Here is a 14,112-nt window from a genome sequence, read left to right as displayed (position 1 = left end):
ACCCGGTCTGCCCGTTTTTCCTGTAAACACTCGATTTCTAATTTTCGGAGCAGAATAAACATGTCTCGGTCATGACATTGTGTGAGTTTTTGTTTTTATTATCCGTACTTCGTCCTCCATGACGCCTGAGAATGACGTCAGCCCCGTTTACGCTTCCCCGAAAGCTGGACAGCAGCAGCCTGTGGCGTATACGGGTAGACACGCCCCTTAGTGACACCGCCTCGTTTTCGCGGTAACCCGGATATAGGGGGTGTGCCGAGGACGTCATTGTTCAGGCGCTTTTCCCCCGGCAGTAGGAGGGGATGGAGAGAGCCGGAGACCCGAGGCGGCATTGATTGTGGTGATTATGTACAGGTATAGCATGTGCTCCGTGTTGGGCGGGCAGCCGGGCCCTGGGTGAAGCCTGTGAGAGGGCTGCCTGGGTTACCTGAGCCGTGGGTCCGCTGTGCCAGGCCTTTACCGGCTCCTTAGGCCCTGCTGGGATGCGGATACGCGCCGTTGTTGCTTTTGTGACCAGCGTTTAACACGCCGTCAGGCAGACTACCCTCCCCTTGGCATGGCATAGTAGAGTATTACAGGGTGGCACCGGCAGCAGCGCCACAGAACGCGTGACTGGGGGCAGTGGTGGGCACGTGGAGGAGGGGCTATGTCCTGGGCGGGCTCCTGTAAGAAAGGGTCTGGGGGATGCCTATTGCGGGGGCTCCATGGTGTGTTGATGTGGGGTCACGTCCCTGATGCTGGGAGGGGGAGGTGTAAATGCCCTGACAAAGAGCGGGCTCCCCCTGTATGAATGGGTTTAGGTGCCGGCCAGAGAGCCCATGCTGCTTCCTGCTTCCTTTCCCTGTGATTGCGGTTTCCCTTTGCTGATCTCATGCCTCCAAATATATTTAAGCGATGGCAGGTGTGCTTATGCTCATTATGCGCATCCTGTTACCGTATCCACAGGTTATGTTTGCATGTCCTTTAAGAGCTTTCGCCTAGACCATCACCCCAGTATATATTATTTTATTTCCTGTTATAGACTGTTGCATTTTCGCCATGCTTTGTGGTTGTTCAGAAAGACTTTAGCGCAGGGTGCCGTCGCTGCATGACTCCCATAACACTTAGAACGTAGAATTTGATGGCGGATTAGACCCGTTCTGCCCATCTAGTCCTGCTGTAAGGAGATCTTAATAGGTCGTTGGTCTCGTCTCAGATTCACGTTCACTTTACGCCTACCCCATGCATCTTTAAATTCCCTCACTGTATTAGCCTCTACCGCTTCTGCTGGGAGGCTGTTCCACTTTTCTACCATCTTAGCCATCTAGTAGGCTGGCGTCATAGGAGCCATAGTTCACAAATATATTTAAAGATATGGGATAAATAAAATGGTTCCTTGGTTTATTAGTGTAATGTCTGTGGAAAGTCACCTTTTGGCTCTTTCCCTGTCACCGTCGGACCAACCTGGCACATCAGTTTGGAAAATGTAGCGTATTGTTGTTTTTTTTTTTTATTTAAAGTGTTTTTCAATACTGTCATTTAGTCCACCTTTCATTATGTTGGTGGCATTTAGGCTGCATGGTACATTACCCTCAAAAGTTTGGGGTCACGTAACTGTTTTCATGGGAAAACAAGGACATGTCTGGTTGTAACATAATTACGAAAGAGTTTTCTAACCATCAATTAGCCTTCTAACTTAAACGTATATTCGCGAACACTGCGTTCCATTGGAACATAGGAGTGATAAAGGTCATCTGTACACCTATGAAGATATTCCAGCTACAATACTCGTTTACAACATCAACCCTGCCTGCGCTGTGTTTTTTGGTCCACTTGATGTTCTTTTAATGGCCAAACTTTGCTTTTCTTTCAAAAAAACAATAACATTTTTAAGTGACCCCAAACTTTTGAACAGCAGTGTGTCTTCTAGAGATTGCAAGTAACAGGAGGCTGGCACGTTTTGTTTTAGAAACTATAAGTTTATTACGCAATAGAAGCAACATTTACTGAGACCATACAAGTAGCTGAACACGTTCTAAAGGGAAACAGCATTACGTTCTGTGTTATTATTACTGTAATTACGATGCTATATAACCCCGTTACACAAGTGTCTTGGATTTGTTTTAAAATGACATACAGAATAAAATATCGTTTTGCGTATTTGAAGGTGAATTAGTTCTGTGCTCCGGTGGAGGATTTTTATATTAGATGGAGTGTTATAAATGCTGCTGTTATGGGGCAGTAGTACATTTACTCTTAAATTAATTGAAACCTGAAATAGCGTTAAAAGAGGCTATTTTTCAGTGATCATCTTTACATATGCTTATAATTCCCAAGCACGATGTAAAGATAAAGGAGAACATGGAAGCTGTCGGGGGGGGGGGGCTCTGCCGGTGCTTCTCTGTGTAATATTATCCTTTGGGAAAGATTGGAAAGCTTCCTTATTTAAATAAAGGGGAGGAGCTTGGGGCATAATTAATGTAACAATCATTATATCCTATGCTGTTGTCACTACTCTGTAGCAGTGCTGATTTTCTTTTCTTATTTTTGCAGTGAGAAATCATGACTATAATAGACAAAGTATCCTCGGCTCAAGCAGCGTGCCAGGATCAAGTGTGCATTTCCGTCACGCCGTCGTCTGCCGACATGGATGCAGGTTCAGGAATACGAGGTGTAGTTTCAGGCTTGGATAAAACCTCGCTTGGACCTGTTCCTGGTGCTGCCGTCTACTCAAACGCGTCTGTTCCCGATGAGGCTATACCCGTGGAGGAGACAGAGCCACGTAAGACATTATTTCTATCTGTCTACAAAAAGTGCTTCTGGCTCTGTACATAAGATTTTATCCTAAAATAAATCCTTATGTCTAAAGCCGGGTGCCATCCAACTATTGTCTGCTTTGATGTATATATACTCGTATAGTGCGGTGACATTTATAGGGTTTTGTTTGGCGGAATAGACGTGTCCATATGTCCTAGAGGCCAGTAGACCACTGGCTGGACAGTGATGACCTGCAAAAGTTTAACACTTAACATTTGTGAAAAATATACATATTTACAGTATATCTTTGTTGGGAACATTTTGAAATATCCCAGAGTGAGCTATCCAGTCTTATGGGAAGTACAATTGCATTTGAACATTTGAATTGTTTAATACCAAGTAAATCTATATTTCTTCACAGTCAAGGTGAGTCCAGAATTCAACCAGTCATTTTTTGAACCCATATAATCTCTGCTTTATATTTATTTCCCAGAGGTTATTTCTCTTTAAACTCATTCAGTGCCAGACTTGGAAATTTAGGGTCGCCGTTGTAAGCAGAGATGCTGTGCAATATGATGGCGCTATAAAGCCCATAAATAATAATAACTTTGGATCACAATCCCTTCTCAAACTCCATACTGAGCTGCTATATGGTAATGCTAATGAAGTCCTTTCCTCCGTAGACTTTTATGAGTATCTGGCTGGATGATTAAGACCGGACCATTCTATTGTTTGCCACAAAGCACTATGATAATGAGATCTTTGTCTAATAGATTGTTGTAAGTTACCAGAACGCATACACGTGACAAAATGTGATTGTCCAAAATCTGTAATGTGACAACTAGAATTGTCAAAAAAAAAAAAGTGAGCACGATAGAACACGTATGTAACTTGTTCTTCTGCATTCCGTTTTTATTCTAGATCTAGAACTTTGATTATTACGAATTGAACATGGGAATTGGTGAAGTAAAGATATCTCCTTGTCGTGTTAACACTGCAAGCTCTCTGTCTCCTTTTCAGCCATGACAGTGCCCGGGGATGGCATTGATCCACCAGAGAAGATTCTTTTTCCCACAGAGAAGCTGTCTCTGAAATGGCATCGAGTGCAGAAAGCTGGAGCCGGTCTCCAAAACCTCGGAAATACCTGCTTTGCAAACTCTGTTCTGCAATGCTTGACCTACACGGCCCCTCTGACCAACTACTTGCTTAGCCGTGAACACGTAAAAGCATGTGAGTATTGTATCTTTTCATAGTTCCTACCCATGAGCAGGTTAAGTAAGCTTAGGTAAGTGTAGTTCTTCTCTTTGAGTGCCAGAGGGGAGTGTGACACGTTGCTTTGAAAATCAGTGGGCCCTGTCTGTGGCCCCAAGACTTAGAGTCTCTGATTCAGGTGTAATCAGCAATAGAGAACACGTTCTACCACAAATCCACTTTATAGAACTAAATAAAACTTCAGTGGTACATCCCAATGCAGATGCTGTCTTCAAACGGGAGCGTTATCCCTGGCGTTTTTTTTTGGCCCTGTAGCCTACCCGTAACAGCGATAATCTTTTAAATAAATCCTCCCCCTGCCCCGCACACTTCTCCCACACACCCCAGTGAGAAGCAGAAAGAAAGATCAACAGCGAGGGAAATTGGAGGAAAATGTTTTTTTCTTTTTCAATTCAATTTCTACTCTGATCTCCCGTTTCCTTTAATGTTTCTAGCTGTAATGCTATGCAGCACTGGCTTCAAGCAAGATTGCAACATATTGCTAAACTTTTTCCACTATAATCCCTGCCAGTGTCCGCAAATTTGCCCTGCTGTGATGTGACTGTAAGTCCTTCCTTAAAATTGGGAGCGTGAGCAATGGCTCTGGAGAGCAAACACTCACTTATTATCTTGCTCTTCAACACCTTGAAGGTATTTTGGATTTTGTTTGACCCTGGACTCACGGAGCAGCCCAGGAATTGGATGATACAGCCACCATTTTTGGCAGGTATATATTTTGTGCACCTCAATGTCCAGCAGCTATCACCACAGATAAGGAATACCTAGAGATTTCCATATTCGCTGCCCTTTTGGTAGAACGCGGTGATTTCCAGGACTGTTCCAAATTCTCACCAAACCCACCCAAGTAGCTATTACGTTATAAATTGTCAGTGTTAAACCTGGCATGTGTTACAAGGACATGAAAAGTCACGTTTTTTGTTTTTCTTTTTAAGAGCCTTTTCTCTGTTTGTTAGTTAGATATTGTGTTGATCTATTTTAAATATTATGTTAGATGTGTAGATATGCTGAAACATAATGTTTACATACATGATTAAAATACATTTTCTTTAAATAAATTTAAATAAATAAAAAAAAACAACAGATTTTAGTTTCCAGTAGCTGAGCTAGTATTGATTTTGTAAATTTGTTATGATTAGGATGGCTGATACTAAACAGCCCATAATGTATAAATGTTTTAATAGAGTGGCTCCCCCTTTTTTTTAGGGGATTTCCTGCACTTTACCTATAGAATATATATAGTGTTTGCCTTACAAACATTGTGTACAGAGATAAATTAGTCAGTGGAAGTATCGGTATACTGCTGTATGAAGGCCACGATACTTCATATTGTTCATTTGTTGATTTCCATAGGCATGGCTAAAATACACCTGTGGGCTATGGGTTTTATTTTGCCATTGTGCCTGGTCTGTTTCTAACAGGTATGGTATGATGGGTTTCATTTAAACCGCAGATGGGGGAATATTTGCTCCTAGTTGACTAAAGGTCACAAAAGTATGTTCTTGTATTGCACTGTAATAAAAGCCTCCAATAAATGCACTTAAAGGCACCAGCCGACTAGCAGTGACTTTTCCCGTTAACTTTCTGGGTAATAAGTACAAATATAGTTTGGAGGATACTTGAACCTATGGCAGAGACCAGTTAATGTGCTCTGTCTTTGTATTTGAGTGTTTATAATAAATGCTGATCTTTGTTGTAACTCTCTCTCCTAGGTTGTGATCAGGATTTCTGTATGATGTGTGTGATGCAATCTCATGTCTCACAAGCTTTGTCTAATCCCGGTGGTGTCATCAAACCGACTTGTGTCATCAACGACCTGAGAAGTGAGTAAACGTGACAAACCTTGTGTTATAGACCGTAAAAGTATTCGCCACTTGTGCCTGTGTATCTTTTTTTTTTTTTTTTTCTCTGTGTGTGCAACGGAGGGATAGAGCTCTGTACCAGAAGTTTAAGATGAATATATTGTTGGCATTAGTAGTAGAAATGCTGGCATGCCTAGCAGACACTAGCCAATATTGTAACAATTCATACCTACGGGTGCTTGGGAACAGCTCCAAACTTCACTCTCTCTCTAATCCCGACACTTTACCAAGAGCACTCCTGCTGCTGTTCTATACACGTTATCTCGATAATAGCCAACGTGCCGGTTTTTGAACCGTTCATTCGACAACAGCTGGAGCGCCGGCTTCCCTACCCTTGATGATTGTAATTGTGCACAAGAAATTGTGGCCTTGATAGGTTTGTAGCAGATTCTACTTTACTTTGTAGCTTATATATGTTTCTAACTTTGTATATTTTATTTGCAGTTTTACAGATTACAAATTGTAATTTCAAATTCAGTACTTGGTCTCTGTCAGCAAAGCGATTCAAGTGGATCTATCACTTTCCCCACCAAATACTATGTTTTGCAGTAAAGAGAATTTGGGGCAGGAGATGTTGAATATTGAGAGCTTGTCACCTTTTCTGGTTTATATTGCAATGTAAAATTGGTTATGATTAAAGCTGTGAAGGCTGCAGGTCCCCTTTAAAGCATGCCTGTCACACACAACATTAAATGTGACAATTGCTTGATGTTAAACAGTTCATGCAGATTCTTCTGCTCTGTCGCTTAACACCAAATGGTAAGATTAGTGAGAAGATTTGAGCTCTCGTTTCCTGACTTCAGAGGTTTCCCAGCATGCCATCAGACCAACACGAGTGGACACTCATTTCACAACATTTAATTGGCATGGGATATATGTTTAAGGATCAATGACTGCCTAAATACAATAACAAAGGAGGATGCCGTCGTCCTCAGTCATGCGATATTTCCACCGACTTTCCCTGCTCAAACAGCGCGATGAGCTGATTATTTTGTGACAAGTTCGTTCCTCCATAAACTTTCATTAGACGGGTAATTAAGAAGTCATTCTATTTCTTACCACAGACGGATATGATAGTCAGGGTGTTTGTCTTTTAGCTTGGGCTAAGATAACAAAGTTAGAATACATACAAATGGCTAATATGCAGCTGTCGAAAAAACCATAATAACTGTTTTTTATCTGTGTCTTTTTAGGGATTGCAAAACACTTCCGTTATGGAAATCAGGAAGATGCACACGAATTTCTTCGCTTTACGGTGGAAGAGCTTCAAAAATCCTGTCTCAAAGATAATTACAGGTAAATGTGCCTTGGATTGAAAAACTTATTCTAAAACCATTCTGACTGAGGTGCTGTCAGCTGCGACACAAATTGGTCCTTGAACTTTGCCATCTTTGCATCCCTTGTGGTAGACCATTGTTCTCAATGTTCTCCTTTCCTAGGTTTGATCGCCAAACTCAAGCCACGACTCTTATCCATCAAATATTTGGCGGTTATCTTCGTTCTAGGGGTAAGAGTTTTTTCTCTCTTATGATCTCTATACGCTCTAGCATAATAGTATGTATATGTTCTTATGTATTTTGTAAATGGGAACGTACCACACGTTAAACCGATCTAATATTGTTCTCCTGCAGTGAAATGCCTGAACTGTAAAGCGGTCTCTGACACTTATGAGCAATACCTGGATATCACGTTGGAGATAAAGGTGAGAGTGCTAAAAGAAAAATTAGCGCATGTGAAGATTATTTGGGGCCAGGAGAGGTAGAAGTAGCCAGTTAAATGTATGAAAATGAGTACCGTGGGTTCTGTCTGTTTTTTTCTGGAGGATCTCGCATGGTTCTGTGAAGCATTGCATGGGATGTATAAGTCCTGTGAATAAGATTAGCGTAGTTACAAAGTGTTCAGGAGAGATGTAGATCATCAGCGGGAGGGAGGTGTATGGCAACATATGAAACAAGCAATGGGTTGTAGAGAGGATCAGGATACAGGTAGACGGTGATTAAATATTAGAAAACCAACAATAAGTCTCTGTAATGTTTCTTAATGGCTTTTAAAAGACCTGAAAGACTTTGTACCTTGTATATGTTTCTAACTTTGTATATTTGCAGTTTTACAGATTAGAAATTGTAATTTCAAATTCAGTACTTGGTCTCTGTCAGCAAAGCGATTATGTGGCCACTCCATCTTTAAATGAAGGGATAGTTGCAGTCTGCAAACAATGTATTTGTGTTATTTTAGGTTGTTTAATATGTACCATTTTTCTATTTTTTTAGTCTGCGCATAGTATTAAACAAGCTTTGGAGCAGTTCGTCAAACCTGAACAACTTGAGGGCGAGAACGCTTATAGGTGCAGCAAGTGAGTCCCAGGGCTAAAAGTGATGTGTGTTTTGTCTGCATGTGCCCAGTGTTTTCTTTGGTTTGTCGTTTTCTTTGTTCGCAGCCGACTTTATGTAAGCTTGTGTTTAGTACCTCAACCACCAAGTATGTTTTTAAATGTTAACCTGGAATTCAGCACTTCTATCACTTGGATCTTTTTGTTTTGCCCGTTCCTTATTTTAAGTGAGCCTCGTCTGTGTTCGTTTTGAGTTCCTATAGATTAAAGCTCATTGGCAGATGGGAATCGTTGAGGGAATTTGATGCTTTGTCTTACAGGTGTAAACAAATGGTAACCGCATGTAAAAGATTCACCATCCACCGAACATCGAATGTGCTGACGCTATCGTTGAAACGGTTTGCTAGCTTCACAGGAGGCAAACTTTCTAAAGTAAGCGTGTGACTACAAATTCTCTCTTTGATCATCGTTATATAACTTACTATTTTTATATATATATATGTGCGCGTGTGTTTGTGTGTGTAAAATATACATACATGGAATTCTCTGCAAATTCACATTTGCTACAGAAAACAAATTGTAAATTACACTTTCTCTCATTGTTAAAACATTTTAGTAAACTTTTTTTTTTTTAACTGTTATTAGCATTATTTTTTCAGACCTAACATATCACTTTCCCCAAATACAGGAAATAAAATATCCAGAATATTTTGACATCCGTCCATACACCTCCAATCCCAACGGCGAACCAATTATTTATGATCTGTATGGTGTCCTCGTTCATTCTGGTTTTAGCTGCCACAGTGGACATTATTTCAGTTACGTTAAGGTAAGAAAGGACAAAAGCACTTTTTGCACATACGGCATTACACATACATGTAAGGACTTACATTCCCTATTTTGCACCCTTTTTTTTTTTTTTTGCATCTAATCTATTAGTAAATATATATATTTTTTTTTTTTTACAAGGGGGATTTCGTATATTTGGGTTCTCCCCTGTAGCCCCCTTTATATTGTGACCCACTTCTGTATTCCCTTTTTTTCCTTTCAGGCCAGCAATGACCAGTGGTATCTAATGAATGACTCCGTTGTATCCAGCACAGACATCCGTACAGTGCTGAATCAGCAGGCATACCTTCTGTTTTATATCAGGTAATGATCTGACTATAGCCTGTCCTATTAAAAAAACAAAAAAAGAGCAAAAATGCATTAATTTTCCCATCTTTATTCTATTTAAGGTCCCAGGACACACGCAATGGGACATCACCTTACACCCTCCATCCTGCTGGTCCAAGCTCTCCGCAGCCAAGTAGCAGCCAGCGAGCCGGTAACAGCAAGCCATTTGTCGGTCCCTCGCATATGGTAAAGGTGAGGATTTGTGTTGATCCTTCTAAAGTACAATGCTTTTCAGCCTTTCAAAGCATGGTGTGTAAAGTTATAGTTTGTGTTTTTACATTCACCTTCGGTTTTAAAACGGAATCTGAGCATTACAGCAACATTTAATAATGTATAAAGAAACATTCATCTGTGCCAGGGTCTTTGCCCTTGTCTGAGCACTCTTCATGTCTTAGGTCCTGCTAATCTTGTGCAAGGTCTTTAAGCAGTCGCAACGTATACAAATCTGTGCTTTCCTACTCTGTTGGCTATTACTCTGCAGCCATGAGAGCTTTCAAGATTTTATTTTTCAATATTGTCTGGCTTTCCCCAGAGGTAGATCTAACTGTATTAAGTTAGAATGTGCAGGAGTCTTCCTTAAACTGATGGTCCTCTACCCCTTTTATGTTCTTGGATGTCTTCATGTGGTATGGAGCCACTGAGATACCTTTTTAATAGCATATTAGAAACGCAGGGTCAACTTTAGCATCTGGCTTTTCACAAATTTTAATATGAAATGTATGTATTTTGCAGAACACAAAACACGTCAATGGAGACCATTTACAAAAAATAATTGTGAACAGCAATGCCACTGTGAAAAGGTCATCTTTAACTAGTGCAACAGTTAACCGACCATCTGTCAGTTTATCTGCAAAGAAACAAAAGATCACAATAAATATAAACAAACTCTCAAATCATCAAACTAAATTACACAAGACAGACTTTGGAAACAAGTCCATCTCTTCGTCCCCTGCTACCAGGCAGATCCCAGCACACTCTACCTCAAGAGTTTGTACTCCCCTGGCTCATAAGCAGGTGCCTCAGAACACCTGTTCTGCACCAATAGTAAATGGCAAGTCCGGTGGAAGTTTGCGGACACTTGTACCTTATGGGGAAGAATCTTCTGAGGAATCTGAAGAAGAGTTAAAGGGATCCAAAGAGGCGCCTTTAAATGAGATTATTGAACAAAATGGGCCTTCCCTGTCTAATGACACATCTTCCCCTGATGGAAAAGACGTTACTATTGCCCAGACAAAAGAGATGTCTATATGTGCAGCTGCTCAGAATGGTGTCCACAGCCCGAGTGCCAATGGCATCGCAAACGGACTTTCTAACTACAGTAAAGAAACTCTTCACTGCTCTAATGGTCCTTCCAAAGCCGACGACCTAGATTATCATGTAAGTGATGGCTTGGATATGTTGGCAGTAGGGCAGAATTACTTTATATCGACTTAGCAAATGCATGGGACAAGCAGATGGCAAATGCTTCATAAAGTGTTTATTAAGATCAGGGACCTTAGACCCTTTGCCTGATTGAGTTTGAAAATAGGCAACTAGAGAGCTTCAATACGTTGACCTCTCCTTATCCACAAGCAGGAAAGTGTTAACTGTTGTACAGTGCTGCAGTATATGGTGGCGCTATATAAGTAATCAGTAGAAGGCTACTCAGCCCGGCATGTTTTTTTTGTTTTCAGGATGACTCCGTTTTACCGGTGATTGAGAAATCGCTTCATTCAACAACCTCCTCGAACAAACCAGAGAACCAGTCACCAGAGGAAAAGTAATTACAAATTAATTTTATCAATTTACTTGTATTACTTGTATTACATACCATTATTTATTATGTTTTTTTCTTCATTACAGCAGATTGCAAGATTTAGGAGATAACGCTACTGTCAACCAAAATACTGCAGCTCAAAGTGATAAACCTCCGTGTGTTGACAAGACTGCGGCGCTGCGGTCTTCCCGAGAGGAGGGAAAGGCTCACGGTAACGTAAATGGAACAGTTGAAGCCACATTCGCCAACAGCCATGATTGGGTGTCTTCCACTTCACATCTGTTGCCTGATCTTCAAGAGAGATGTCCGGTTTTAAAAAATGGACATTATTCAGCAAATCTGGATGAAGAGGCATTTCCAAGCACCAAGCACATCAAAAGGGGGAATCACCCAAGAAGTGAAAGGTGCCGCTCAGACAGCAGTGAGCGAGAAAAGTCTAAAAGTAACGGCCATGGTCGTAGCCGGGAACGAAAATCTTACAGTAGAGAGAGAAAGAGGTATGACCGCAGCCGACAATCTCACGGTGACTATAGACACCGTGACGACTACAGAAGTCAGTACTCTCATAAAGACTACGACAGACACAATCATTATGGAAGAAGGTCAAGGAGCCCAGACTATTCTAGAAAATATGACCATCCGAAGAGGGCTCGTTCTCGCAGCCATGAAAGGAACCATCAGGATAGAAAACGGAGATGTGACAACTACCAAAATCATGATTATTCCAGTAGTTTTAGAAATGCCAGAGAGAGGCCTTATGAAGAGAGAGACAGTAGAGATCACAGGAGCTGGTGGAGTCATCATAGTAGAGAGAAAGGACACGAGCACTTGTATGAAGATAGGCATAACCGATATTACATTCCATCTGTACCTCGGCGCTCTGATGGTTCTTATGAGAGAACCAAAAACTCAGAGGATCACTATCGCCACCATTACGAGGACACTTATTACAGAAGGCGGCAACACGAGGACTTAAAATCGAGACCAAAACCTTTTGAACAACAGAATGGAAGAAAGCGCAGGTCCTCTGACATCGAAGACAACTGTAACGTGGAGTTTGGCGTTAAGCGCAAAGTCATGCGCATTGCAGCGTAAGCGGTTAGAGTAAGTATTGTAACTTTAACAATTTCTTGTCTGTACTGCAAGGCTATGCTTAATGTAAACATAGATGCTTTAACCTTGCGTTTTTAGAGTGACCTGAAAGTTTGATCCCGCTTGTCTAATGGGCTTGCTCCAGTTCGCTGGCCCTCTATAGTTATGTTACATAGTTAAATTGTTGAGATGATATGCAAGAACTCCATTTTTTTTTTTTAATCAAAAAGAAACCTGAAATATATTTGTAATATTTAATCACACATTATTGAAGAAATTTTGCATAAATAACAAGGCAAACACCAGTTGAGGTGCAGTAAGACACAAGACCTCACCTGTTACCTGAATTGGAATTCTGGTGAAAACAGGGCTATATGCAGCCAGCCAGGAGATTGACTCCATTGTATACCAATGAATAGTTTGGAATTTTATCTTAAACCAGTCAGTTTTAGCTTCTTCCAATTCCAGTCTAAGTGCAGCACCATCAGGCATTTCTATATCCCACACAGCATCCACATTTTTCTTCTCCCAGCTGTGTTTAAAAAAGAAAAAAAACCTCTCCATTACTTAAACCGCAACTCCAGCAGTTCTTATCGTTTGAACCATACGTTTAGGTAACTTCGGTAACATCTTTTTAAGACTTAGGTTTTTTTTCCATGAAATCCCCCTATATTTTATGGGTCATCTTTGTCCTCTGTGAAGAAAAGCCCCACAGGGATGCTAAAAAAGCATGCTTATAGAAACATGCATGGACTGAAAAAGTTGATGGTTCTGTAAATATTAACGTTTTACCTATTTTTAAAGATCTGTGACTGCGTGATTTCTTTGGATATATATATATGTATAATATTCTCTTTTTTTAATGTATTTTTAGGTCCTTGAAAATGTAATCCTTTCCGCATTGGTGAAATCTTGAAGCATCCTTCCTAATCCAGCAAGTCATCGATTTTTAACTACATTTAGTATTTGTGAAGAGTAGAACAGTAAGGTGAAATGGTTTCTTTAACCTGGTGTGTCTGTAACACCGTGCCATACATCGACAAATAACACTACATCTCGTTTGCGTTATGGCTGCATTATATGGGGAAGAAAGTATGTTTTTTTTATTTTTTTTAATAGCTTTTTTAATTTTAGGATTGGGGATAACATTAATAAGATTTACTGCTGTCAGATGTTCCGGGTGGCCTATACGTACAGGTTATCTTCCTAATGCTAAAATATTGATAATTAGCAGTTAAATATGCATATATATATTTAATATATAATTGAAATTAGATTTATTCAGAGGTTATTTCCCAGTAATCGGGCCACACGTAGGTGGCAAAAGGGCAGCGCTAATGTTTGTCTTCAGGTGTCATGGTCATCTGGTCACTAAGCGACTGTTTATGAAATCCACTCTTCTGTGTGTAATGGGATTCATGGCCGGAATAATCTGTTTTATGGTAGTTTACGTTAACTATTTGCCTCTTGCCAGTCATGGTTTAGTCAGCAGGATTTACAAGCTTTTGTGAATTTCTTTACCAACAAAGAATCATCTGCAATCATGGAGGAAGGATGGAAAACAGAAACGCCTACAAATTGGACAAATCTTGGTGCTTTTTGGTGAAATACAGTAGAAGACTTTACCACAAGTATTTTTCACATTTTTTATGCTCTTTTTCTCTCTACAAATCTCGACTGTATGCGGGGAATCTTTTAAATATGATGTGGATAATACTCTTGGACACATCATAACAAGTGCTGCTTTCTTAAGTCTCAGGACGATCAATGTATTTCACATTGTCTCTTTATTTCCATGTTTGCAAGTTGGATTGGGGACAAAAACCCACAAATTCATGTAAGTGATTCAGTATAAATGCTTGAAATTTTTTTTATTTTTTGTGCAAACAAGA

The 14,112-nt window shown here is 40.4% G+C and overlaps 1 protein-coding gene across 1 annotated transcript; it reads left to right on the top strand.

Moving 5' to 3' along the window:
• The first annotated feature begins 231 nt into the window (after positions 1-231).
• Positions 232-12,223, top strand: USP42 (ubiquitin specific peptidase 42). The gene is made up of 15 exons (XM_053472003.1): positions 232-354; positions 2,533-2,761; positions 3,757-3,966; positions 5,718-5,828; positions 7,061-7,163; positions 7,307-7,374; positions 7,499-7,569; positions 8,138-8,220; positions 8,517-8,628; positions 8,885-9,025; positions 9,248-9,348; positions 9,435-9,564; positions 10,105-10,749; positions 11,046-11,131; positions 11,215-12,223. Exons 2-15 carry the CDS (start codon positions 2,542-2,544, stop codon positions 12,221-12,223), a joined length of 3,090 nt encoding a protein of 1,029 aa, XP_053327978.1. The 5' UTR covers positions 232-354; positions 2,533-2,541.
• Positions 12,224-14,112: the final 1,889 nt, after the last annotated feature.

This window comes from Spea bombifrons, chromosome 7 (assembly GCF_027358695.1).
Source record: "Spea bombifrons isolate aSpeBom1 chromosome 7, aSpeBom1.2.pri, whole genome shotgun sequence".
NCBI classification, from domain to species: domain Eukaryota; kingdom Metazoa; phylum Chordata; class Amphibia; order Anura; family Pelobatidae; genus Spea; species Spea bombifrons.
This window is presented reverse-complemented; position numbering and strand designations above follow the sequence as displayed.

Excerpts from the sequence above, each read along its gene's own strand:
- USP42 (XM_053472003.1), top strand. The coding sequence starts at position 2,542 with ATGACTATAATAGACAAAGTATCCTCGGCTCAAGCAGCGTGCCAGGAT. Across the intron at positions 5,829-7,060 it reads TGTCATCAACGACCTGAGAA|GGATTGCAAAACACTTCCGT; the intron begins GTGAGTAAACGT and ends GTGTCTTTTTAG. Across the intron at positions 9,565-10,104 it reads GTCCCTCGCATATGGTAAAG|AACACAAAACACGTCAATGG; the intron begins GTGAGGATTTGT and ends TGTATTTTGCAG.